This window comes from Eubalaena glacialis, chromosome 5 (genome assembly GCF_028564815.1).
Source record: "Eubalaena glacialis isolate mEubGla1 chromosome 5, mEubGla1.1.hap2.+ XY, whole genome shotgun sequence".
In the NCBI taxonomy this organism is placed as follows: domain Eukaryota; kingdom Metazoa; phylum Chordata; class Mammalia; order Artiodactyla; family Balaenidae; genus Eubalaena; species Eubalaena glacialis.
The window spans coordinates 126,568,882-126,593,802 of NC_083720.1; the positions used below are offsets into that span (position 1 = coordinate 126,568,882).

General features: G+C 35.9%; 1 protein-coding gene across 2 annotated transcripts in view; it reads left to right on the top strand.

Moving 5' to 3' along the window:
- MANBA (mannosidase beta) overlaps window positions 1-24,921 on the top strand; it is a 139,177-nt gene that overhangs the window by 72,709 nt on the left and 41,547 nt on the right. For both annotated transcript variants that reach the window (XR_009701048.1, XM_061191668.1), the window contains exons 12-13: window positions 7,730-7,948; window positions 13,805-13,969. Coding sequence is in view for 1 of the 2 variants with exons in the window: in XM_061191668.1 (XP_061047651.1) it covers window positions 7,730-7,948; window positions 13,805-13,969 (384 nt within the window). In the remaining variant the exon portion in view is untranslated. The remainder of the gene's footprint in view (window positions 1-7,729; window positions 7,949-13,804; window positions 13,970-24,921) is intronic.

The following is a 24,921-nucleotide window of genomic DNA, read 5'->3' on the forward strand; positions in this document are numbered from 1 at the left end:
GTTAAATTTATTCCTAAATGTTTTATTCTTTTTTATATAATTGAAAATGGGATTGTTTAATTTCTTTTTTTGCTGGTTCATTGTTAGTGTATGGAAACAACAGATTTTTGTATATTGGTTTTGTATGCCACACCTTTACTGAATTCGTATATTATTTCCAACAGTTTTTTGGTGGAATCTTTAGGATTTTCTCTGTATATTGTGTCATCTGCAAATGGCAACAGTTTTACTTCTTCTTTTCCCATTTGGATTTCTTTCATTTCTTTTTCTTGCTTAATTGCCCTAGCTAGGACTTCCAGTACTTGTTGAATAAAAGTGGCAACATTGTCTTGTTCCTGATCTTAGAGGAAGAGCTTTGAGCTTTTGAGTATGATGTTGGCTATGGCTTGTCATATATGGCCTTTATTATGTTGAGGTATGTTCTCTCTGTACCCACACTGTTGAGAGTTGTTATCGTAAATGGATGTTGCATTTTGTCATGTGCATTTTCTGCATCTATTGAAATGACCATATAACTTTTATTCTTCATTTTTTTAATGTGGTGTATCATGTTGATTGATTTGTGGATATTGAACCATTCTTGCATCCCTGGAATAAAACCCACTTGATCATGGTGTATGATCCTTTTAAAATATTGTTGAATTTGGTTTGCAGATATTTCATGGAGGATTTTTGCATCTATGTTCATCAGGGATATTGGCCTGTAATTTTCTTCTTTTGTGGTATCCTTGTCTGGTTTTGGTATCAGGGTAATGTTGTCCTCATATAATTAGTTTGGAAGTGTTCCCTCCTCTTCTGTTTTCTGGAAGAGTTTGAGAAAGATTGGTATTAATTTTTCTTTGACTGTTTGGTAGAATTCACCAGTGAAGCTGGCTGGTCCTGGACTTTTTTTTTGTTGGGAGGTTTTTGATTACTGATTCAATCTCCTTAGTAGTAATTGGTCTGTTTAGATTTTCTGTTCCTTCATGATTGAGTCTGGGAAGGTTGTATGTTTCCAGGAATTTATCCATTTCTTCTGGTTTGTCCAATTTGTTGGTGTATAGTTGTACATAGTAGTCTCTTATGATCTTTGTATTTCTTTGGTATCAGTTGTAACATCTCCTCTTTCATTTCTGATTTTATTTACTTGAGTCCTCTCTCTTTTTCATGGTGAGTCTAGCTAAAAGTTTGTCAATTTTGTTTATCTTTTTTAAAAAATTTTATTTATTTTTGGCTGCATTGGGTCTTTGTTGCTGCGCGCAGGCCCTCTCCAGTTGCGGCAAGCAGGGACCACTTCTCGTCGCGTTGCGCAGGCTTCTCACTGCTGTGGATTCTCTTGTTGCGGAGCATGGGCTCCAGGCCTGCGGGCCTCAGCAGTTGCAGCACACTGGGTCAGTAGTTGCGGCACACGGGCTCTAGGGTGTGTGGCTTCAGTAGTTGTGGCACACGGGCTCAGTAGTTGTGACTTGTGGGCTCTAGTGCGCAGGCTCAGTAGTTGTGGCTCATGGGCCCAGTTCCTCTGCGGCATGTGGGATCCTCCCAGACCAGGGATCGAACCCATGTCCTCTGCATTGGCAGGCGGATTCTTAACCACTGTGCCACCAGGGAAGTCCTTGTTTATCTTTTCAAAGAACCAGCTCTTAATTTCATTGATATTTTCTATTGTCTTTTTATGCTATTTCATTTATTTGTACTCTGATCTGTTATTTCTTTCCTTCTACTAACTTTGGGCCTCATTTGTTCTTCTTTTTCTAGTTCTTTGAGGTGTATAGTTAGGTTATTTATTTGAAATTTTTTTGTTTGTTTCTTGATGTAGGCATTTATTGCTATGCACTTCCCTCTTAGAACTGCTTATCCTGCATCCCACAAGTTTTAATATACTGTGTTTCCATTTTCATTTGTCTCAAGGTATTTTTTGATTTATCTTTTGCTTTCTTCATTGACCCATTTGTTGTTTAGTAGCAGATTGTTTAATAATCCACATATTTGTGAATTTTTCACTTTATTTCTGTAATTTTTAGTTTCGTGCCACTGTGATTGGAAAAGATGCTTGATATGATTTCAGTTTTCTTAAATTTACTGAATCTTGTTTTGTGGCCTATCATATACTCTAGCCTCGAGAATGTTCCATGTGCACTTGAGAAGAATGTGTATTCTGTTGTTTTGTATGGAATGTTCCATATATATCTGTTAAGTCTATTTGATCTAATGTGTTATTTAAGGCCAGTGTTTCCTTATTGATTTTCTGTCTGGATGATCTATCCACCTACGTGAGTGAGGTATTAAAATCCCCTACTATTATTGTATTGCTGTCTATTTCTCCCTTTAGGTCTGTTAATATTTGCTTTATGTATTTAGGTATTCTTATGTTGGGTGCATCAATATTTACAAATGTTGTATCCTCTTGTTGAATTGACCCCTTTATTGTTAGGGACTCCTTTTTTTTAATCTCTTATTACAGTCTTCATTTTAAAGTCTATTTGTCTGATATAAGTATTGCTACACCAGCTTTCTTTGGGGTTCCAGTTGCATGGAATATCCTTTTCCATTCCTTCAATTTTAGTCTGAGTGACATACGACTTCTAAAATTCTATAATTGTACATGCTAAAGTAAAATTTGATATATATCATATATGAATATCTTGACATGTGATATAGAGGCAAAGGGATAGGAAAGAGCTTGTTGCCAACTTCACCTTAGAGCCCTTCCTTTATGGTGGTTCTCTTTCCACCACTATTTGTTTAATAGGCGTATTATACTTGTATTTACTACATGAATACATACTTTATTTTAATATAAACTGGATTTCTTTTGCAGGAAGAGGAAGCATCATGTTTGTTTTTGTGGTAATGGCTTCAAAAGATCTGACTTTTTAAAAACTTTAATGTTTAACATGTGATTTAATAATCTAAGTATCTTTACAATTTTGTATCTGTAATTAGATGTTTTAAATATTTGAAGTATATTCTTGAAGCAATTTGAAGAGAGATATTTTAAAAAGAATGGTATGTGATTTTTGGCACTCAGATGTGCCCAGATGATGGCATTATTCCATTTATGTAAGGAAACTTCAGTGAGAATTTATGAAAAACATAGGTTTAAATTTTTTGCTTATCTGTTATGCTAAGTCATGTGTCATGAAGAATTTTTCTATTCACAAAATGTGATGGTATAAGCTTTAATTAATATTTACAGAACACTTATAATCTGGTTACTCACCGTATTGGTATTATGTTTTTCATATCTGATGGATTTAGGAACTGGATTTTAATATCTGAGGATTTTTGTTTCATAGCTTAGTGGTTAAGAGCTCATGACTCCAAATCCTGGCTGGGCCACTTACTCTCTATATAATCTTGGGCAAATTACTTAACCTCCATTTTGCCAAGGGTTAACAACTCTTAGGAGATGTTATCTGGATTAAGTGAGATAAAGGATGGAAGGTGCATTACACAGCCTCTGGCACATAGTAGACTTTTACTTAATGCTAATCATCATTATCATCCTTGTTGGTTTCACTCAGCAAGATAGGTCTTCAGATACTTTCAAACTTTAATCTCTAATTTTAACACTACATTTTTGAACTTATAAAAAGTTAGTTTCTGTATATCACTTCTTATCCATCTTTGAAATGGAAACGTGATGCCTTTCTTATAAGGGATCTATGTTTTTTATTTTTTTTAATTTTAATTAATTTATTTACAAACTATCTTTTTTTTTTTGAAGATAATTATTTTGCCATCTTGAACAAGGACAACTGCTTTATTTATTTATTTTGCTGCACCACGCAGCTTGCAGGATCTTAGTTCCCCAACGAGGGATCGAACCGGGGCCCACAGCAGTGAAAGCACCGGGTCTTAACCACTGGACTGCCAGGGAATTTCCCAAGGGAATCTATATTTTTTAAAATGATTTTGTGAGCAGTAATTGATGTTTGCCAATTTTTTTCAGGATGGGCAGGATTAAGTGCTATATAATCATTACTGTTGTTATTTATACCAAAGCATAAGGCATTTAAGGAAAAGGACCATAAATTGATCTATCCACACACTAAATGAAATTATCAGTTTTCTTTTGCAGTTCATGCTTTTTAAAAATAGTCAGTCTCTTGGTTTATCTTACGTATCTCTTGGTCTAAGTAAGCATTTAAGGTCATGATCTAGAAAGAAATCATCTGTGAGATTTGAGACTAAAAATCAAGCCTCAAGTGGAAATGATACAAAAATGGAAAGGAATCATAGTGCATCATCATGGGTGGACATTTTTAGGCAGAGACTCATTAGTAATTTTGCTGACTGGCTCAACTTACCAAATTATTCAAGAATCTGGAATAATGGAGGGAAACCAATCAAGCTTGATTGATTAAGGCCAGTTGATCAGCCTTCTCCAATTCTACTTCAAAGCCATTTTAATAGAATATTGTTTAAAATTTGATTACCCATAATCTTACCATGCTTTTCAATATTTTAAAATTCAACCAAAATTTGTTGAGTATTACTAGGAGCAAAGCCTCATTCCCAATGCTATGGGGAAACTGTTATCCTCACGGAGCTTATAGTCTGCTCTTAGGAAGTAACGTGGAAAGAAATACCAGCTCTACAGGGCAGAGTGAAAGAAGTGCTATGAAAAATGTAGTTCCAAAGTGTTGGCAACTATGTGGAAGAGCCATTCATTTTAACTGGAAGGATCTGGGAAGGCCTTTAATTAAAAGGTGACATTCAAACCAAGCCTTAAAGGCGGAATAGAATTTGAGGCAAAGGATTATTCTGTAGGTATTTTAGGCCATGAAAACAATGTCAGTAAAGGTGAAAAGAGGTGAAAGCAAGTATATATATAGGAAGCATCAAGCAGTGCCCAGTGCCTGAAGCAAGGGACTCGTGGATTGGTGTGGAGAGTCAAAGACAGAAAAGGCAGTTTGGAAACAAATCTTAAAAGGACTTTGAATCATGTTATGGAGTTGGGTTTCATTCAGTAGACAGTGGGAAGCTAGTGAACATTTTGGGGGAGGGGAGGAATTTTATCTGACCCATGTTCTTGCTGATATTATTACTTGCAAAGAATTAGGGAGATGAGAGATTCTAGGCAAGGAAACCAGATATAATAACCAAAAATTCCAAGTTATTGGGAATATTATATGCCAGGCATTGATAGACTAATTATTGTATTAACTAATATGATTATTATAATATACTAACATATTAATGATATAGGTGCTTTGTAGGATTTACTTAATTTTTACAAGCACCCTGGCATGTGAGAAATATAATCTTTATTTTAGAGATGAAGACATGGGAGGGTTAGAATGATTACTTGCTCAAGGTCATATAGGTCATAGGTAGTGGGGCTTGAAATGAGGTGATGGAAAAAAATTTGATTCAGAGCAACTGAGTGTGGGAGGTGAGAGAGACAGAGGGAGAAATTGAAGATGATTCCTACTTGGGTACCTTTAGTGAAGGTACGAAGCATAGTCAAATAAGTTTGGGATAAGTAAATAAGGAATTGTGCTTTGAAAGATTGGATTTGAGATGTGGGCAGGACAAGCCAGGTAGAAATGTGGAGCTGGTTATTGGAAATAGAAACATGAAAGTGAAGCAGTCTGGGAGTAATCAGAACATTGGTGAGAGGGACAGCCTTGGGAGAAGGTATAGAACAGGAGAGGCTGAAGAGAGTCGCGTCCATCTAAGAATGGAGAGGGGAGCTGGAGAAGGAATTATCAGAAAGGTTTGGAGAAACCGGAATGTGAAAGAGTAGTGAACAAGCAGTCAGGGGTGGGGAGAACTTCAGAAATCGTGGGTGGTAAACAGGTCATTTATTGCTCACCAGAGAGGGAAGAGTGTGGGGATTCTTGCTTTATTTGGGAAGTAGAAGTCCATGGGTAGTTTATGAAAAACCAAAACCAAAAACAATTTTAGTGGAATGATCAGGAATTGAGTGTCAGGGGCTGAGGAAGGAATGGTGGTAAGGAAATCTGATGGGCTACAAGGGATCGAGGGACTTTTTTAAAATTAGGATGCAGGGAGTCCTTAAGCTAAGGGAAAAGGACAGTGGAGAGATTTCTAAAAGAGTGGAGGATAACTTATTGACTTTAGTTCCAAAATGAAATCAAAAGATGACCAGAGGACAGACAGAGGCTCTGGCAAAGGAAAAGAATAAGGCTTTTTTCCCCCCTATGACAGAAAAGAAATGAGAAGAGAAAAAAATGGGTGGTTATACCAAGAAAAAGTGAGACCTAATAGAGAAAAGCTGAGAAAATTATTTTCTGAAAATCTGTTTTTCAGAGAGGCCTTATTGGCCTTCTACGATATGTTTTGTATTTCCAAAGAGCCCTGTACTTATCCTTTAAAACATTCATCACACTTACAATTACTTGCTCAGCATCTGGTTCCACCACTAGATTTCAGTCTACTCTTTTAAGAGGTCAGTCGGCATGTCTGTCTTGTTCCCTGCTGAACCTCCAGTGTATAGAAAAAACTGTATGCCTGGTGCATAGTAAATGCTCAAAAGAGATTTGATGCGTTAATACTGGATGATGCCATAGATTCTGTCTGTCTCTCTCTCTCTCTCAGCAGTGCTGAAAAACGCCTGACACACAATAAACACTTGACAGATACTTGCTAAATGAATGATTCTTCTCACTGAAATAGGAAGTAAGTTCATTAATTGAGATAATAATAATGAAAACATTTTGAGTTCTCCCTGTGTGCTAGACACTAGATTAAGTAATTATATATTGGCTACTGTAACAAAGAAACCACAGAGTTCAGTGGTTTACATAATAAAAGTTTCTTTCTTACTCAGTAACACTACACAATGGCTGCTCCTGATGGGCAGGCAGCTCTCCTCCTTTTAGAGACCCAGGCTCCTTCCATCTTCCAGCTCCACCATCTCTTAGGCCTTTGCCTGCAAACTGGGGAAGAGGATGAGAATGTGGCTGCACAGAGATGCAAATAGTTAGCAAGCCACTTTCTAGGGACAGAAATGGGAACATGAATTTTGATGGACACTTAGCCATCTCTTACACACATTTTTTTTTTTTTTTTTTTTTACCATTTACAATAGCCCAATGAAGGAGGTACCATTATTATCTCCATTTTACAGATAAGACTACTGAGGCTTAGACCTGTCCCAAAACAATAAGGTTCTAATTTGAGATTCAAACTCATGTCCCTCTGACTCAATAGCCCATTCTAAACCATTAGACCTTTGTTTCTCAAGTGGAAGTGATTTTGTTCCCAAGGTACAAGGGGACATTTGGCAATGTCTGTAGACTTTTTTTTGTGGGGTGGCATGGGAGGTGGGTAGGTATTACTGGCATCTAGTAGGTAGAAGCCAGGTATGCTGCTCAGTAGCTTAGAATGTATAGGACCTCCCCCACTCCCAGCATACACGCACAAAACCAAAAGTTATCAGGCCCCAAATGTCACTAGTGCCAAGGTTGAGAAATTCAGCACCAGACTGTATACTACCCATGATGGTAGAAGGTCAAGTATAGGTAAGATATGATTGAAAAAATTAGGAACAGCTGCTGTGAGGAATAAGCTACAGTTCATTATGAAAGGATATGAAGGATTGGCAAAGAGCAGAAAGGTGCTGGTGGTTGTCAAATGCAGAAGAAGGTAAGTGGCTCTATTATTTTTCTATCAGCTACTTGGCATTTCTGGGACTTGATAGTACTTTTAAAGAAGTAAGTGATCTGTACTTTACTGGGTGAAAAGATTATCTTTTAAACCATTTTATTTCTGAACTCAGGGAGACCAGACTCGTCCGTTTATCACATCCAGTCCTACAAATGGGGCTAAATCCACTGCAGAAGGCTGGCTCTCTGAAAACCCATATGACCCTAATTATGGTGATGTACATTTTTATGACTATGTTGGTGATTGCTGGAATTGGAAAATTTTCCCCAAAGCTCGATTTGTATCTGAATATGGATATCAGTCCTGGCCTTCCTTCAGTACATTAGAAAAGGTAAGCCATCTTTGATTTCCCAGTGATTCAGAATGGTAGGTCATGGGTGTATGTCACTTCCTTAACAGTGGTTCAGAAAGTCAAATGAAATCTACTTCTTATTTAAACGGAAGTGTAGGAAGAAGATAATAGAAAAGAACTTTTTATCCTTAACCTTTGGGGTACTAAACTCTTGTAGTCATCATTTTGGGGATTATAACTTTTCTATATTGCTTTTAATTATGTTCCTTCAAGAGTATTCAAAAATTAAATGGAAGCCAGCGATTACTGAAGCCTGAGTTATTATCACATGTGAAAATTACTCTCACTTGCTACTTTCTATGTGTCCTGCAACTGTTTTATTACTTACAGATATTCAGAACTGGATAGTTTGCTACAATAAGAGAAATGAATGTGATAAATAAACCTTTGTCTGATGTTATCATGTCACATCATTCCTTTTATTTTCTCCCCTCTTCTTCCTCCTCCTCTTCCATTTTCTTCTGCACTTCCTCCTCCTTTTTCTTCATGTGGGTGTATTTGATTTTCAGTATGGCACTTCACTATCTCTATTCCTAAAGATTCCGTTTTGTAGATGGATTCTGTTTCAGACTTGTGTTCTTTTTTTTAACAGCTTTATTGAGACATAACTCACTGGCCATACAATGTACTCATTTAATGTGTACAGGTTAATGGTTTTCAGTATATTCACAGAGTTGTGCAGCCATCACCATGATCTAATTTTAGAATATTTACATCACCTCAGAGAAACTCTGTACTCTCTGTATTAGCAGTCACTCCCCGCTCTCTCTGTCCCTCCCATCCCAGATCTAGGCACCACTAATCTGCTTTGTGTGTCTGTATTTTTGCCTGTTCTGTACATTTCTTATAATTGGGATCATAACATATGTGATCTTTTGAGACTGGCTTCTTTCACCCAGCATGAAGTTCTCAAAGGTCATCCATGTTGTATCATATATTAGTATGTCTTTCTTTTATACTGCTGAATAATATTCCATTGAACGGATAAAGCACATTTTGTTTATGCGTTCTTCAGTTGATATACATTTGTGTTATTCCCCATTTTTGGCTATTATGAGTAATGCTGCTATTAACATTTGTGTACATGTTTTTGTGTGAACATATGTTTTCCATTCTGTTAAGTATATACCTAGGAGTGGAATTGCTGGGTCGTATGGTAACTCTATGTTTAATATTCCAAGGAATTGCCAAACTATTTTCCATAGTGGCTGCACCATTTTCCATTCCCACCAGCAATGTACGAGGGTTTCAATTTCTCCACATCCTCGTCAACACTTGTTATTTCCCATTTTTGTTTTTTTTTTAACATTTCCCTGGAAATTTACATTTACAGGAAATTTGTATTTATTTGATGGCCAATCATGTTGAACATCTTTTTATGTGCTTGTTGGCTCTTTATCTATCTTTCTTGGAAAAATAAAAAGTAGGCAAAAATCCTTTGCCTACTTTTTAATTGGATTGTCTTTTTATTATCAGGTTGTAAGAGATTATTGTAAGAGCTTACAAAAAACATACCATCTGTATGTACATGATATAGATGGTATTTTTTTTAATAGCTATATGATTTGCAAACATTTTCTCCCTATTAGTGGGTTGTCTTTTTACTTACTTGATAGTGTCATTTAAAGCACAAAATTTTATTTATTTATTTATTTTAAAATATTTATTTATTTGGTTGCGTTGGGTCTTAGTTGCGACATGTGGGCTCCTTAGTTGCGGCAGGTGGACTCCTTAGTGTGGCACATGGGATCCTTATTTGTGGCATGCAAACTCTTAGCTGCGGCATGCACGTGGGATCTAGTTCCCTGACCAGGGATCAAACCCAGGCTCCCTGCATTGCGAGCATGGAGTCTTAACTGCTGCGCCACCACGGAAGTCCCAAAAGCATAAAATTTAAAATTTTGAAGTCCTACTTATCAATCTTCTCTTTTATTGCTTGTGCTTTGGTGTTGTATCTAAGAAGCCATTGCCTAACCTAAGATCACAAGAGTTTATTCCTGTGCTGTCTTTTAGTTTTAGCTCTTACATGGTCTATTTTGAGTTAATTATTTTGTATGGTGTGAGGTAGATGTCCAATTTTGGACAGCCAATTGTGCCAACACCATTTTTGAAAACATTATTCTTTCCCTAATTGAATTCTCTTGACCCTTTTGTCAAAAATCAGTTGACCATAAATGTTAATGTTTATTTCTGGATTCTCAGTTCTGTTCCATTGTGTATGTCTATTTTATACTAGTATCCACTGTCATCATTATTATACTGTTGTAGTAAGTTTTGAAAGCTGGAAGTGTCATTTCTCCAACCTTGTTCTTCTTTTCAAGATTGTTTTGACTGTTTTGGGTGCCTTGCATTTCCATATGAATTTTAGGATCACCTTGCTAGTTTCTGTAAAAAAGTCAGCTGGGATTTTGATGGGGATTGTGTTGAATCTGTAGATCAGTTTGCAAAGAATTGCCGTCTTAACAATATTAAGTCTTCTGATTCATGAACATGTGATGTCATCTTTAATTTCTTTCAGTACTATTTTGTAGTTTTCAGTGTATAAGTCATGTACTTCTTTGGTTAAATTTATTCCTAAGTATTTTTTGGTGCTATTGTAAATGGAATTATTTTCTTAATTTTATTTTCAGATTGTTTATTGCTAGTGTCTAAATATACAATTGATTTTTGTATATTGAACTTATATTCTGCAACCTAGTAGAACTCATTTATTAGATCTAATGGTTTTTTGTTTTTGGGGGTATGTGTGTGTGAATTCTTTATGTATAAAAGCATGTCATCTGCAGATAGAGGTAACTTTACTTTTTCCTTTCCAATCTAGATGCCTTTTGTTTACTTTTCTTGCCTAACTGCCCTGGTTAGAACCTCCAGTACAGTGTAGAAGTGGTGAGAACAGACAACCTTTTCTCACTCCTTTTCTTAGGGAGATTCCTTTCTTTAGGGAAAAAGCCTTTTTATCATTTAGTATGATATTAACTGTAGGTTTTTCATAGAAGCCCTTTTATTCCTAGTTTGTTGCCTGCTTGTATCATAAAAGGGTGTTGGATTTTGTCAAATGCTTTTTCTTCATCTATTGAAATAATCATGTAGTTTTCCCCCTTCTGCATCACTTGTGTGAAGTAACCACAAAAAAAGTTTTAAGAGAATTTAAAAATCTTCCTCAATCTCACCACCTGAACACAACTATAATTCTACACTGAAGTTACATTGTATTTTTAACTTTAATAAATAATGCCATAACCTTAGTTCTACCCCTTGTTTTTTTATTACTCCCATACTGTGGGCCCAATCTTTTGGGAACACTGTTGTTTCAAAGTGAAAGAAGATGCAGTTCGGTATCCTGACTCAGGTAGGAACAAGTGCTGAGAATGGAAAAGAAGGAATGAAAGAAGCAAAAATATTTACTGAGCAGATATTCTGTACCAGGTACATCATTTAACGATAATCCAGCCCTGAGGCCCAGAGGGAAATCAAGGCACTGTATAGTGAGAGTTCTGTCAATGTCCCCAGATTGTAAGTAGCATATCTGTATTCAGGCTTATTGTCTGACTCCAGAATTGATCTATTTTCTTTTCACTACATTTCCGGAAGATGAGTGTTAGGAATTGCTAAACCTTTTTAAAAAAATCTATAAGCATTTCTATTCACCTCTCGAAAATAATGGAATTCCCATGTTTTTGTGAAATGCCTGATGACATTCAAAGATACTAAACACTATATTTTAAAATAGGGAAAGATAAAGATAAGTCCTGTTTATTATGAACCCTTGATTTGATTGTTGCCTCTTTTCGAACTGCATCGCTTAGTTGAGAATTTGAGTAGGTGTTGGGAAAAGAAAACCTTTACGTAGAATCTTCACTCTTATTTAGAGCTTTTTTTTCATGCATTCAACAAATATATTAAAATGTCTTTCTCTGGTTGGGATACATTACTTTGTCGTAAAATAATCATATTTTCAACAGGTGATCATCAATATACAACAATAGAAAGATTGGGTTTTGGAATAAACAGATCAGGATTTGAATATTAGAACTTCTACACACTAGCTATATTGCCTTGAAAAGATTATTCATTCTTTTTGAATTTCAGTGTTCTCATCTGTAAATTGGGGTTAATAGTAGTAGATACTTCAAGGAGTGTTTGTGTACGTGTGTGCACATGCAGGTATGCATGTGTGCCTGTGATGGTGTGTAAACATTAAGTTAATTAATACATTGAAACACTTAGCACAGTTCTTGACACATAGTGATGAGCCCATAAAATGTAAGCTATTGTTACTATTAATATAGGGAATGCTAGTCATATGGTTTATAGGAAGCTAGACTGCACTAATTAGCTTTGGATCTTGGGCAAATTACTTAACCTTTCTGTGCCTGGTTTTCTCATCTGTAAAATAGGGTGATAATAGTACCCACTCATGGGGTTGTTATGATGATTAAAGGAGTTAATATTCTTAAAGCAATTAGAGCCTTATCTGACACTTTCTAATTCCTTCTGGTAACATTGTTATAGCTGAAATTTATAAGAATTTCAAACCGTAGCTATCAGAAGGTAGAAAGCTTCCCACATAACAGATCAGGTTTATGATTATGGGATATGTTCAAATTATTAGCAGCCAGAGGGCTGAGAGGCCAGGAGATGTGTTTCAAATTTTGAAAAGGAAGAAACGTAGAAAGAAGGGAAGACTATTGGTAAAGGTTTGCGCATCTCAAATGTGTACAAGATGACTGTAAATACTATACCTCTGTTTCAAATAAATAGTAGAAGTAATTGGTGTTCTCTAAACTGCCTGGTGGTAACATTTTCAAAAAATAAATACAATTTGGAAAAACCACCACATTAAATATGGCTAAGGTATGTTGCTTATATTTTGGTATAAATCAGTTCCTAAAGAATAACTTTTTCCTTTTAAGGTGATCGGTCTGTGCATTGCATGATTACTGAGAATTCTAAGTCATATTTTATGAGCAGGGATTATTAAGCTTTCTAATTTTCAGGTTTTTTTGAGGGTGGAGTGGAATATGTTTTTTCAAAGTCTCTATGTAACTTGGCTTAAAACTCTGATATTTTCAGATGTAGCCAGCAATTGTCTTATATCTTTGTCAAATGCTAATAGTTCATTAAATCATAGGGCCTAGAAGCCAGAATTATTGCTTTTTTTTTCTCCTGTAGAAGGTACACTACTAACCTGTGTGGTATTTGTTTTTATTTATTTATTTATTTATTTTTATTTTTGTTTTTTGTTTTTATTTTTTACTTGACCTGATGCTAGCTTCTCAAAGGAAAAGAAAGATTCTGTACGTTAAAAAAAAAAAGATTTATTATTAGGGGAAAGAAGTATCATTGTTTAGTTTGTATCTTCAACTATATCAAAATTAAATATGTGTATATATCAAATATATTTAGTAATCACTGAGAAGCAAATGAGCAAGTGCTAAGCATTTACCATTTTACTAGTGATATTTTATTACTGTTAACGAATTGACAGTTTTAAAAGAATGTTGATTTCAGTTCATTATTCAGTTTTGACCGTTTATTTACTTCGATAAAATGACCTTTTAAAATGCACATAACAAATATCTAAAAAAACAAGAAAAATGTTTTGATGAGACAAGACTTTTGATGGCAATACCAAAATGTAACTTTCTAGGTTTGAATAAGGCTAGTCTTTCACTAATAACAAGTATGATGGCAAAAACATGTGTGAAATTAGAGTCACAACAAACCTCGAGCTCTTTTCCAGTGTGTAGTACTTTTCAAGTTTGTCAGGAGTATGGAGAAAATTAGTTTCACTCCTAACTTCCCAATTTGAACCTCTTATTCTTTACTTGAAAGGTTTCATCTAAAGAGGACTGGTCTTACGAAAGCAAATTTGCACATCATAGACAACATTTCACAGATGGTAACTATAAAATGCTTCACCAGGCTGAGCTTCACTTCAAACTCCCCCAAAGTGCAGATCAATTACGCAAGTTCAAAGACACTATTTATCTTACTCAGGTAAGCCATTTTTATTCTGGGCTTCAACAGCTACCTGCAGTTAACATAAAGAGATCCTGTAGATTTTATAAGCCTTTTGTGGTGACAAATATTCAGGTTTTCATTTTGCTGATTAAAAAAAATTATGTGCTTCAAAATGGGTATTTGATGACATGTAGAACTTAAAATAACTTTTGGCATTTGTCTCTCTTACAAGAACAGCTCACAAAGTTCTACAACAAATTGTGCATTAAAATCTTCCCTAGCTCAAGATTACTATTAAAGTTCAGTAATTAAGTCAGTAGCATTTGCCAAGGAAAAAATGGGACAATGGAACACAATAGAGTCCAGAAACAGACTCATGTATGATATAGTCACCTGATTTATGGTCACAATGCCACTGCAATCCTGTGGGAAAAGATAGTCTTATCAATAAACAGTACTGTATCCAGTGGGTATCTTTATGGGAAATAAATGAACTGTGACTCCATATACAAAAATTAATTTGATTAGTGATCAAACACTCAATTGGGAAAGGTAGTACGATAAAGTTTCTAGGAGAAAACATAGGAGAATAGCTTCATGACCTTGGCATACACAAACGATTTCTTAAACAGAACATAAAAAATACAGACTATGAAAGAAAATAATGATAAATTGGACTTCATTAAAATTATGGACTTTTGTATATCAAAGGCACCATTAAGAGAGAGAAAATGCAAGCCACAGATTGGGGAACAATATTTGTAGTACATATGTCTGACAAAAGATTTGTATTTAGAATAAAGAACTTCTGTAAAGCAATAAGAAAAAAGACAGATAATCTGTTAAAAAATGGACAAAATCCTTGAACAGGCACTTCATCAGAGAAGATAACCAGATGGTCAGGAAGTATATGCAAATATGCTCAATTTCATTCTTAATCCAGGAAATGCAAATTACAGCCATGCCAGGATACTCCTACACACTATGTACACAATGTAATTTTAGCAGAATGGCTAAAATTAGAAAGATTGGCAATACCAACTGTTGGTGAGGAGGTGGGACAGCTGGGACTTTTAGACATTGTTAGTAGGAGTGGAAATTTGTTTAAACAGTTTGGAAAATCTTATGGCAGTTTCTACCCAAGTTAAACATTTGCTTTCTTCATGAATCAGCATTTCTACTCTTAGCTAGGTACCCAAGAAAAAGGAGTGCATACGTCTGCCAACAGACATCTAAAATAATGTTCATTGCAGCTTTACTCATAATAGCCCCAAACTGGAAACAACCTAAATGTTCTTTAACAGAAGAATTTACAAACAAATTGTGGAATACTTATACAATGGAATACTCCACAACAATAAAAAAGAATGAGCTACTGCTATCAGCTTCAGCCTTGATGAATCGTATAGACATTATGTTGAGCAAAAGAAACATTGTAGTTTCACTATAGACAAAATGAATCAAGATGATATAGAACAAGTTAATGGTAACCACTCTTGTCGAGGAAGATGGTGCATTATGATTAGGAAAGGGTACAAGGAAACTCTGGCCTGCTAAAAAAGTTTTGTATCTTGATCTGGGTACTGGTTACGTGGGTGTATACATATGTTAAAATTCACTGAGTTGTACACTTAAGATCTGTTCATATTATATTGTGTACCTTACTAGATTATTTTTAAACAGCTCTACTGAGATATAATTGACATACCATAAAATTCACTTGTTTTAAGTGTACAATCAATTGATTTTTTAGTGTATTTATTGAGTCATGCGACCATCACCATAGTACAACTTTAGAACATTTCTGACACTCCAAAAAGATCCCTCTTGCCCATATTTTAAAAATAAATTTATTTATTAATGTTTAAATTTTTGGCTGCATTGGGTCTTCGTTGCTGCACACGGGCTTTCTCTAGTTGCGGCGAGCGGGGGCTACTCTTCATTGCAGTGCACAGGCTTCTCATTGCGGTGGCTTCTCTTGTTGCGGAGTACGGGCTCTAGGCAGATGGGCTTCATTAGTTGTGGTGCACAGGATCAGTAGTTGTGGTGCGCAGGCTCAGTAGTTGTGGCGCACGGGCTTAGTTGCTCTGCGGCATGTGGGATCTTCCCGGACCAGGGCTCAAGCCTGTGTCCCCTGCATTGGCAGGCGGATTCTTAACCACTGCGCCACCAGGGAAGTCCCCCCTCTTGCCCATTTGTAATCACTCTCCTTTCTCACTTTCAGTCCCAGGCAAACATTAATTTGCTTTCTGTTTCTGTAGATTTTACTTTTCTCAACATTTCGTATAACTGGAATCATATAATATGTGATCTTTGGTATGTGGCTTCTTTCACCAAGCATAATGTTTTTGAAGTTCTTCCATGTTATAGCCATATATCTGTGCTTCATTTGTCTTTCTTGCTAAATAATATTCTGTTGTATGGATATATCATGTTTTACTTATCTATTCATCAGTTGATGGACATTTGGATTATTTCCAATTTTTGACTATTATGAATAACACTGCTATGAATATTTGCATACACATCTTTGTACCTATATTTTCATTCCTCTTGAGTAGAAATATATGAGTGAAGTTGCTGAGCTATATGATAAATTTATGTTTAACTTTTAAAGAAAATATTGACCTGAATTTTGGGTAATATTTTTATCTTAATGTTTACAATTTATATATTTTTTCAGACATGACCAATTTATTGAGAAAATTCAAATTTCAGTTTGGCGAAGTATAACCAGGGGCAGAGTTTGGGATAATCATTTCATTGGCGGCAACTACATTTTCTAGAGCTAATTGGCCATGGGGTAGTATCTGAAGGAAAGAAAACAAGACTTTAAAAAATAATTTAAATTATTGGGTGGGTGATAAACATACATATTTGCAGAGGAAACCAAACAAACAACCAGCTTACACAACTGAGGCATGAGAAATGCTGATGCTAGTAGAAACCCTTTATTCCATTTAGTTTGACAGACATTAAACACCTAATTTGTTCCAGACAGTGGGCTAGCTGCCAGGGTAGAGGTGGAAACACAAAAATCACCAAGACGTCATCCCTGTCCTTAAGAAGTTTACAACAGCACATGTAAAAATGAGGGCTACTGGTGAAGTGCCAAAAAACTGCTCAAAAAACCTGGAGGGAGGAGAGTTTACCTTTACTTCTCAGTAGAGGTTGAGGTCGGGACCCTCTTAAATTAGGTGGTGTGGGTGAGGCAGGGGATAGCATGCCGCCGAGTAAAGACAACTCTGGTGTCTAAGCATGTCTTGGCAACAGGAAATGGTCTAGTTCCTCCACAGCCTTCAGTGTGTGAGAGGGGAAGGGATATTCAAAGGTATTTAGTTTTATTTGAATCCCTCTCATCATTAGCCCACTATAAGAGATTGACGAGGAAGTGAAAAATGATTAAAAAAACCCACACATCCAAGTTTGAAGAGGCAGGGACATAGATGGGAAATACCATTTCATAGTTTTAGTGTAAACTCAACTGCTTGTGTATATCCATTTAGTAGCTTAAGTAAAACCATCAAAAGGGAAAAAAAACTCCACTGGCAGCACCACGGTTCATCATGGCAGAACATGGTCTCTCCTGTTAGACTATAAAGCTAGCTTTGGCTACTGCCAATGGTGGATGTAAGGACACAATGGAAATTAAGTTCACTTTTAGTTTACAAACTAAAGTCTGTAAACATTTCCACCTTAACTGAACATAGATGACAAAGAAGGCTTAGAAGAGAGAATTTGGGGAGAGAGATGAAGTCTTTGTAGGCTAACTGAACTAAAAATGACTTGGGATGCTGTATCTCCTATTTCAAAAATACAGGATGAGCAAGTCTGAATAATAGTTTGCTATGTGTATAACATACACCTCAAAAAAGAATTCTAACACAACATACTAATCAAACATCACAATTTCTGCTTTTGCAATTTACACAAATTCCTGAATTTTAATACTTTAGGGAACCTTTACAAACACAACATACAACAAGTTGTAATATTATGCATCACCCTTAACTTTGGAAAGTTTGGCTTATATTATTTTATCTCAAAGGAAAACTAATGTTTATAAATGTCATTTTCCTATGGAATTAATTCATCACCCATTTTAAAAACTAATTTTTAGAAAAGAAGCTTCCCTGTAAGGTAAATTGGAATGCAAACACCTGCCAGGCTTTGATGAAATAAAAATAAACAACTTATATGACCAGCACCTCATAAAACCAAAATCTCCTTTTGAAGCACAAAGTTCAGTTCTTCTTGCCCTCTTAGTAAACGCTAATCCGAACCCTCCCCGATCTAGGAACTGTTCTGGTTTGTTATGTCATCACATACATACAGTATTTTTTAACATTAAGAAATTCTTGACATGGTACCATAAATAAATAGCTAGTTTTTAAAACCAAAGTGACTCAGAGTACTAGAACAGATATAATAGCACACTAAAATGGTTTAAAAGTAAAATTAAAAAAAAAAAAAATCAATCATGGTCTTATTAATTCAAATTAAAAATCAAAGATGAAGTATCATTTCAGACCTATATACATCAAGATGCCAGTTCTTATAAAAATGTACTTTAGTTGTAAATGCTAGATATGTAAAAATAAAACAAAAATTTTTAATAGATAGGGAAAACAGTAACTTTTGCCATTAAAATTTAAGTTCTTTTAATGTTTTTAATATTAGAGTTGGGGAAAATTCATTAAAGTTAAATAAAATTAATAATAAAATTATTTTTATATTTTTATTATATTTCATGAACCTGTGAATACACCTACGTTAAGACTATTTGAAAACCACTGCTTATTTGTCTGATATTTTTGCTATACTTGTTTCAAGTTCTGAGAGAGAAGGTAAAAGCCTATTCCCAGTCATATCTGCAGTAATGTGTTAAACATCACATTTTAATTTTTGCATCTTAGCATCTAAGAATGTACCAGTTTTTATACAAACTTATGCTCACTCTCATCAGTTTTCTCCTGTATGAAAACACAAAACCCTGGATGGAAGTTGAAACAGAAAACTGTCAGCCAAAAGACTCTTTTTTTTGGAAGGTGATAAACTGATGAAGAAAATTTTAAATTTTCAACTATAATATTATCAATTCAGGAAGTTTTTCCTATGTAATATGTGATTTATAAACTTACCTCATAGAATACAAGTTTAAGGATTCTGCTGATATCTGTTCCTTTTAAAGTGTTGCAGTTCATCCTTATTAGTTTTTTGTAGCCAATATTCTATAAAAGTGTCTCAGTTTTGATATATGAAATAGGATGATCCTTATTTGCACACACGTGTGCATGTGTGAACCTTTTCAGCTGTTGTTTTTCATGCTGGCTTTCCTCCTCCCGGCTGTTCGTTTTATTACCGTTACTTTATTCTACTTCCCCAAACCGCATTCAAAGAACTAACAGAAATAATTGTTCTTTCTGAACTCATGAGCATCAGAGGTACACAGTCAGGAGCTGGTGTAGAAGTGGGATTATTTATTGGCGGTTTTTGTTGATGATTGCTTTTGTCTGATCCTTTAAGCACGAGCGTCCTATCAGGCATTGGCTGGGAATTGGACTTGTCCTTGTTGGTTCTACCTTGGGACTTTTTGATATACTAGATGGGATCTGAGATGAAAGAAATCAGAATTATGATTTTTTTTGTTGTTTGTTTTCAGTGTTGGACTTTCTTGACTGAGTACAGACAGGAAATGTTAGGGTAACAAGTTTTTTTCCCCTTACTACTTTGATATTAGAACAATCATCTTTAACCTGTGTATAAGAAGTAAAACCTTTCTTTGGTCCATTTACTCTGTTCCCACTCCCACCCCCTGATCTTGTTCTCATAATCTGTCATACTGCTCTGAAGAATTTGCCTGTGTGCCACTTTTTTTTTTAAAATTAATTAATTAATTAATTAACTTTTGGCTGTGTTGGGTCTTCGTTTCTGTGCGAGGGCTTTCTCTAGTTGCGGCAAGTGGGGGCCACTCTTCATCGCGGTGCGCGGGCTTTTCACTATCGCGGCCTCTCTTGTTGCGGAGCACAGGCTCCAGACGCACAGGCTCAGTAATTGTGGCTCACGGGCCTAGTTGCTCCGCAGCATGTGGGATCTTCCCAGACCAGGGCTCGAACCCGTGTCCCCTGCATTGGCAGGCAGATTCTCAACCACTGCGCCACCAGGGAAGCCCTGTGTGCCACTTTTTAAGACATTCTGTTAAGCAATTTATTTTGTGTGCAACTTTCAGAAAAATCTTGGCAGAGAAAGCTGTGCAGTAAGTTTCTTTACATTTAGATCCTTCCCTAGCTTCTCTTTATCTTACAACCACAAAGGTATCCCTTAGGCTCTTACCTCTTTAATTCTTCTAATATTCCAAAATAATCTTGCCCCACCTTTCATTCTCCTACTTTAACCTGTTGTATTGTATTCCAAATAACCTACATACCTAGGCACACTCTCTTAAGCTGTGTCACAAAGACCTCGCTGCTTAGTTTGAGGACTGTCTACACTAACAAATCTGTTAGGTGACTTACTCGGCCACCATAGCCTCTTGCCAGCATCCTAGAGAGGAAGCTGGGCTATGGACAGTCTTTACTAACCCCTTAGCTTATAGCCCCCTCTAGTGCTTTCATTTATTCTTCACATATTTGTTGAGCATGTAATGAGGGCTAGAAGTTTGGGGATGTCCTTGAGAGACTCAGGGTCTTTAGGGATCCATTTTATCTACCCATGTTGCAAGTTACTTGATCATAAGAACTAAGAAAAAAAAGCAGGCTATGCTGTAGGCTCAGGTGTTGATGATACCTGCTACCCTGGAACAGTGTCTTGTTTGGTAAGCAGCACTGAGATGTGATGGGGATCCAGGCCATGCTGAGCTTTTAAGTTGGGGGTAGGGTGGGTAAAGGAGGGGAATGAAGGTAAGATTAGTAACATAGTATATTATACACTAGTGTATTATATTTACATGCATCACGTAATTTAACAGTCAAGCAGCCAATTAGCATTCTTTGCGTGTCTACTCAAACACCTGGCCCTGGGGCAGGAAGGTGCCTTGTATACCTTCTCATGTAATCTAACATCTCTAGACATCTCTGTTACTATTTCCATTTTATACATGAGGAAACAGAGGCTCAGAAAGGTTAAGTATTTTTCCCAAGTTCTCAGGGCAATGAATGGAGCAGGTTTCTGCTTTTTAAACTATAATATTAAATCTCTTCACAATTGAGATAAGGGAAATTCTATAACTACTGAGGTGGTTAGTTGAATTATAACATCAATTTTCAGCAGTTAAGTAAAGCAGACTTCAGAAATTTGGCACAACAGAGAATATGAACAAAGCCAAAAGTTAATTCTTCAAAAAGATCAACAAAATTGAAAAACATTTAGCTAGCTTGGCCAAGAAAATAAGAGAGAAGACTCAATTTACTAAATCAGGAATGAAAGAGGGAACATTACTATTGACCTTACAGAAATAAAAAGGGTGATAAGGGAATACTGTAAACAATTCTGTGACAAGTGATATATCCTAAATGAAATGGACAAATTCCTAGAAAGACACAAACTATGAAACCTGACTCAAGAAGAAATAGACAATATGAATAGACCTTTAACAACTAAAGAGATTGAGTTAGTAATTCAAAAACTTCCCTCAAAGATGGCTTCACTAGTGAATTCTAAAAAACATTTAAGGAAGAATTAACACAATCCTTCACAAACTCTTCAAAAAAATAGAAGAGGCAAAATCGCTTCCTAACTCATTCTGTGAAGGCATTGTTATCCTGATACTAAAACTGGACAAAGACATATCAAGAAAAGTATACTACAGACCAATATCCCTCATGAATATAGACAGAAGAAAGTCTTCAGCGAAATAATAATCCAAATCCAGCAGCATATAAAAAGGTTTATATATCACAGTCAAGTGGGATTTATCTCAGGAATGCAGGGCTGGTTCAACATATGAATGTCAATCAATGTAATACACCATATTAATAGAATAAAGGAAAAACAACTACATGATAATCTCAATAGATGAAGAAAAAGCACTAGCCAAAATCCAACACCCTTTCTTGATAAAAAAATTCAACAAACTAGGAATAGAAAGGAGCTTCCTTGACCTGAAAAAGAGCATCTGTGAAGAACTCATAGCTAATATCATATTTAATAGTGAAAGAAAGAGAGCTTTCCCCCTAAGATCAGGAACAAGACAACGATGACTGCTCTTGTCACTTCTATTCAACATTGTACTGGAGATTCTAGTCAGCACAATTAGGCAAGAAAATGAAATAAAAGGCATCCAGATTGGAAAGAAAGAAGTCAAACTATATCTGCTGATAAATGATCTTATATATAGAAAACCATAAAAAATCTACCTAAAAACCTATTAGAACTAATAAATTAATTTAGCAACTTTGCTAAAATCCTATTGATATAGGATCAATATACAAATATCAGTTGCATTTTAAGCAATAAAAAGTTTGAAAATGAAATTAAGTAAACAATAGTATCAGAAAGTATATAATACTTTGGAACATATTTAACTAAAGAGACATGAGACTTGCACACTGAAAACTACAAAACATTATTGATGAAAATTAAGGAAATGGAAAGACATTCTGTGTTCATGGATTGGAAGACTTAATATTGTTAAGATGGCAGAACTCCCCAAATTGATCTACAGATTCAACACAACTCCTATCAAAATTCCTACTACCAGACTTCCCTGGTGGCGCAGTGGTTAAGAATCCGCCTGCCAATGCAGGGGACACGGGTTCGATCCCTGGTCTGGGAAGATCCCACGTGCCGCGGAGCAACTAAGCCTGTGTGCCACAACTACTGAGCCTGCGCTTTAGAGCCCGTGAGCCACAACTACTGAGCCCTCGTGCCACGACTACTGAAGCCCGCGTGCCTAGAGCCCGTGCTCCGCAACAAGACAAGACACTGCGATGAGAAGCCCGCGCACCACAATGAAGAGTAGCCCCCGCTCGCCGCAACTAGAGAACGCCTGCACACAGCAATGAAGACCAAATGCAGCCAAAAATAAACAAATAAATTTTTAAAAAATTATTAAAAAAAAAAAATTCCTACTACCGTCTTTGGAGAAATGGGCAAAGTGATCCTAAAATTTATATAGAAATGCAAGGCACTAAGAATAGTCAAAACAATCTTGAAAAAGAAGAACAAGATTAAAACACTTCCTGCTTTTAAAACTTACTACGAAGCTATAATCAATGCAAGTAATCAAGGCAGTGTGGTACTGCCATAAGGACAGACATATAGATTGATTAAAAAGACTTGAGAGTCCAGAAATAAGGACATACATCTATGGTCAATTGATATTCTACAAGGGTGCCAAGACAATAAAATGGAGAAAGAATAGTGTTTTGAACAAATGGTGCTAGAATAACTGAATATACACATGTCGGAGAATGAATTTGGACCTCTACCTCACACCGTATACAAAAATTAAAATGGATTAAAGATCCAAATGTATGAAACTCTTAGAAGAAAACATAGGTGTAAATCTTTGTGAATTTTGATTAGGTAACAGTTTCTTAGATATGACACCAAAGCACAAGCAACCGAAGAAAAAAAATAAATTGGACTTCATCAAAATTAAAATCTTTTGTGTGTCAAAGGACACTATCACAAAAGTGAAAAGATAATCCACAGGATGGGAGAAAAAATTTGTGAGTCATATGTCTAATAAGGATCTAATGTCCAGAATATATTAAGAACTCTTACAACTCAATAATGAAGACAACCTAATTTACAAATGGGCAAAAGATTTGAATAGACATTTCTCCAGAGAAAATGACCAATAGGTACATGAAAAGATGAACATTATTAGTCACTAGGGAAATGCAAATCAAAACCACATGAGATACCACTCATGTCCACTAGGATATCTAGAATTAAAAAAAAAAAAAGAAAATAACAAATATTGGTAAGTGTATTGGTCAGGATTCTCCAGAGAAACAGAACCAATATGATATACATAGACATATAAAAGAGGAAAGTTGTTACAGGAATTGGCTCAAATGATTACAGAGGCCGAGAAGTCCTACAATCTGCCATCTGCAAGAAGGAGAACCAGGAAAGCCGGTGGTATAATTCAGTTTGAGTCTTGAGGCCTGAGAACTGAGGGGCCACTGGTGTAAGTCCCAGAGTTCCAGAGCCCAAGAACCAGGAGCTCCAGTGTCGGAGGGTAAAAGAAGCTGTGTCCCAGCTCAAGAAGAGAGAGAATTCACCCTTCCTCTACCCTTTTGTTTGATTCAGGCCATCAGCCAACTGGATGATGCTCACACTCTGGTGAGGACGGACCTTCCTTACTCAGTCTATTGAATCATCAGAAACATCCTCACAGACACACCCAGAAATAGTGTTTACCAGCTGTGTAGGCATCCCTTAACCCAGTCAAGTTCACACATAAAGTTAACCATCACAGTAAGGATGTGGAGAAATTAGAAACCTCAAATGTTGCTGGTGGGAATGTAAAATGGTACAGCTACTGTGGAAAAGTGTGTCAGTTTCTTAAAAAGTTAAACAGTTAACCATAGGACACAGAAATTCTACTCTTAGGTATATATCCAAGAAAATTGAAAACATTTTCACACAAAAAGTTGTGTATAAATGTTCATAATAGCCAAAAAGTTAAAACAATCCAAATGTTTATCAGCCAATAAGTGGATAAACAAAATGTGGCATATCCATACAATGAAATAGTATTCAGCAGAATAAAAAGGTTTGAAATACTGGTACATACTACAACATGGGTGAACCTTGAAAACTTTAGGCTAACTGAAGGAAGCCAGTCACAAAAGGCTATATATTATATTATTCCACTTATGTGAAATGTCCAGAATAGGCAAATACATAGAAACAGAATGTAGATGAGTGGTTTCCAGAAGCAGAGGAGAGAGGAGAATGAGGAGGGACAGATTAACCAGTACAGATTTTAGAGGGTGATGATGAAAATATTCTGGAATGAGGTAGTGGTGAGAGTT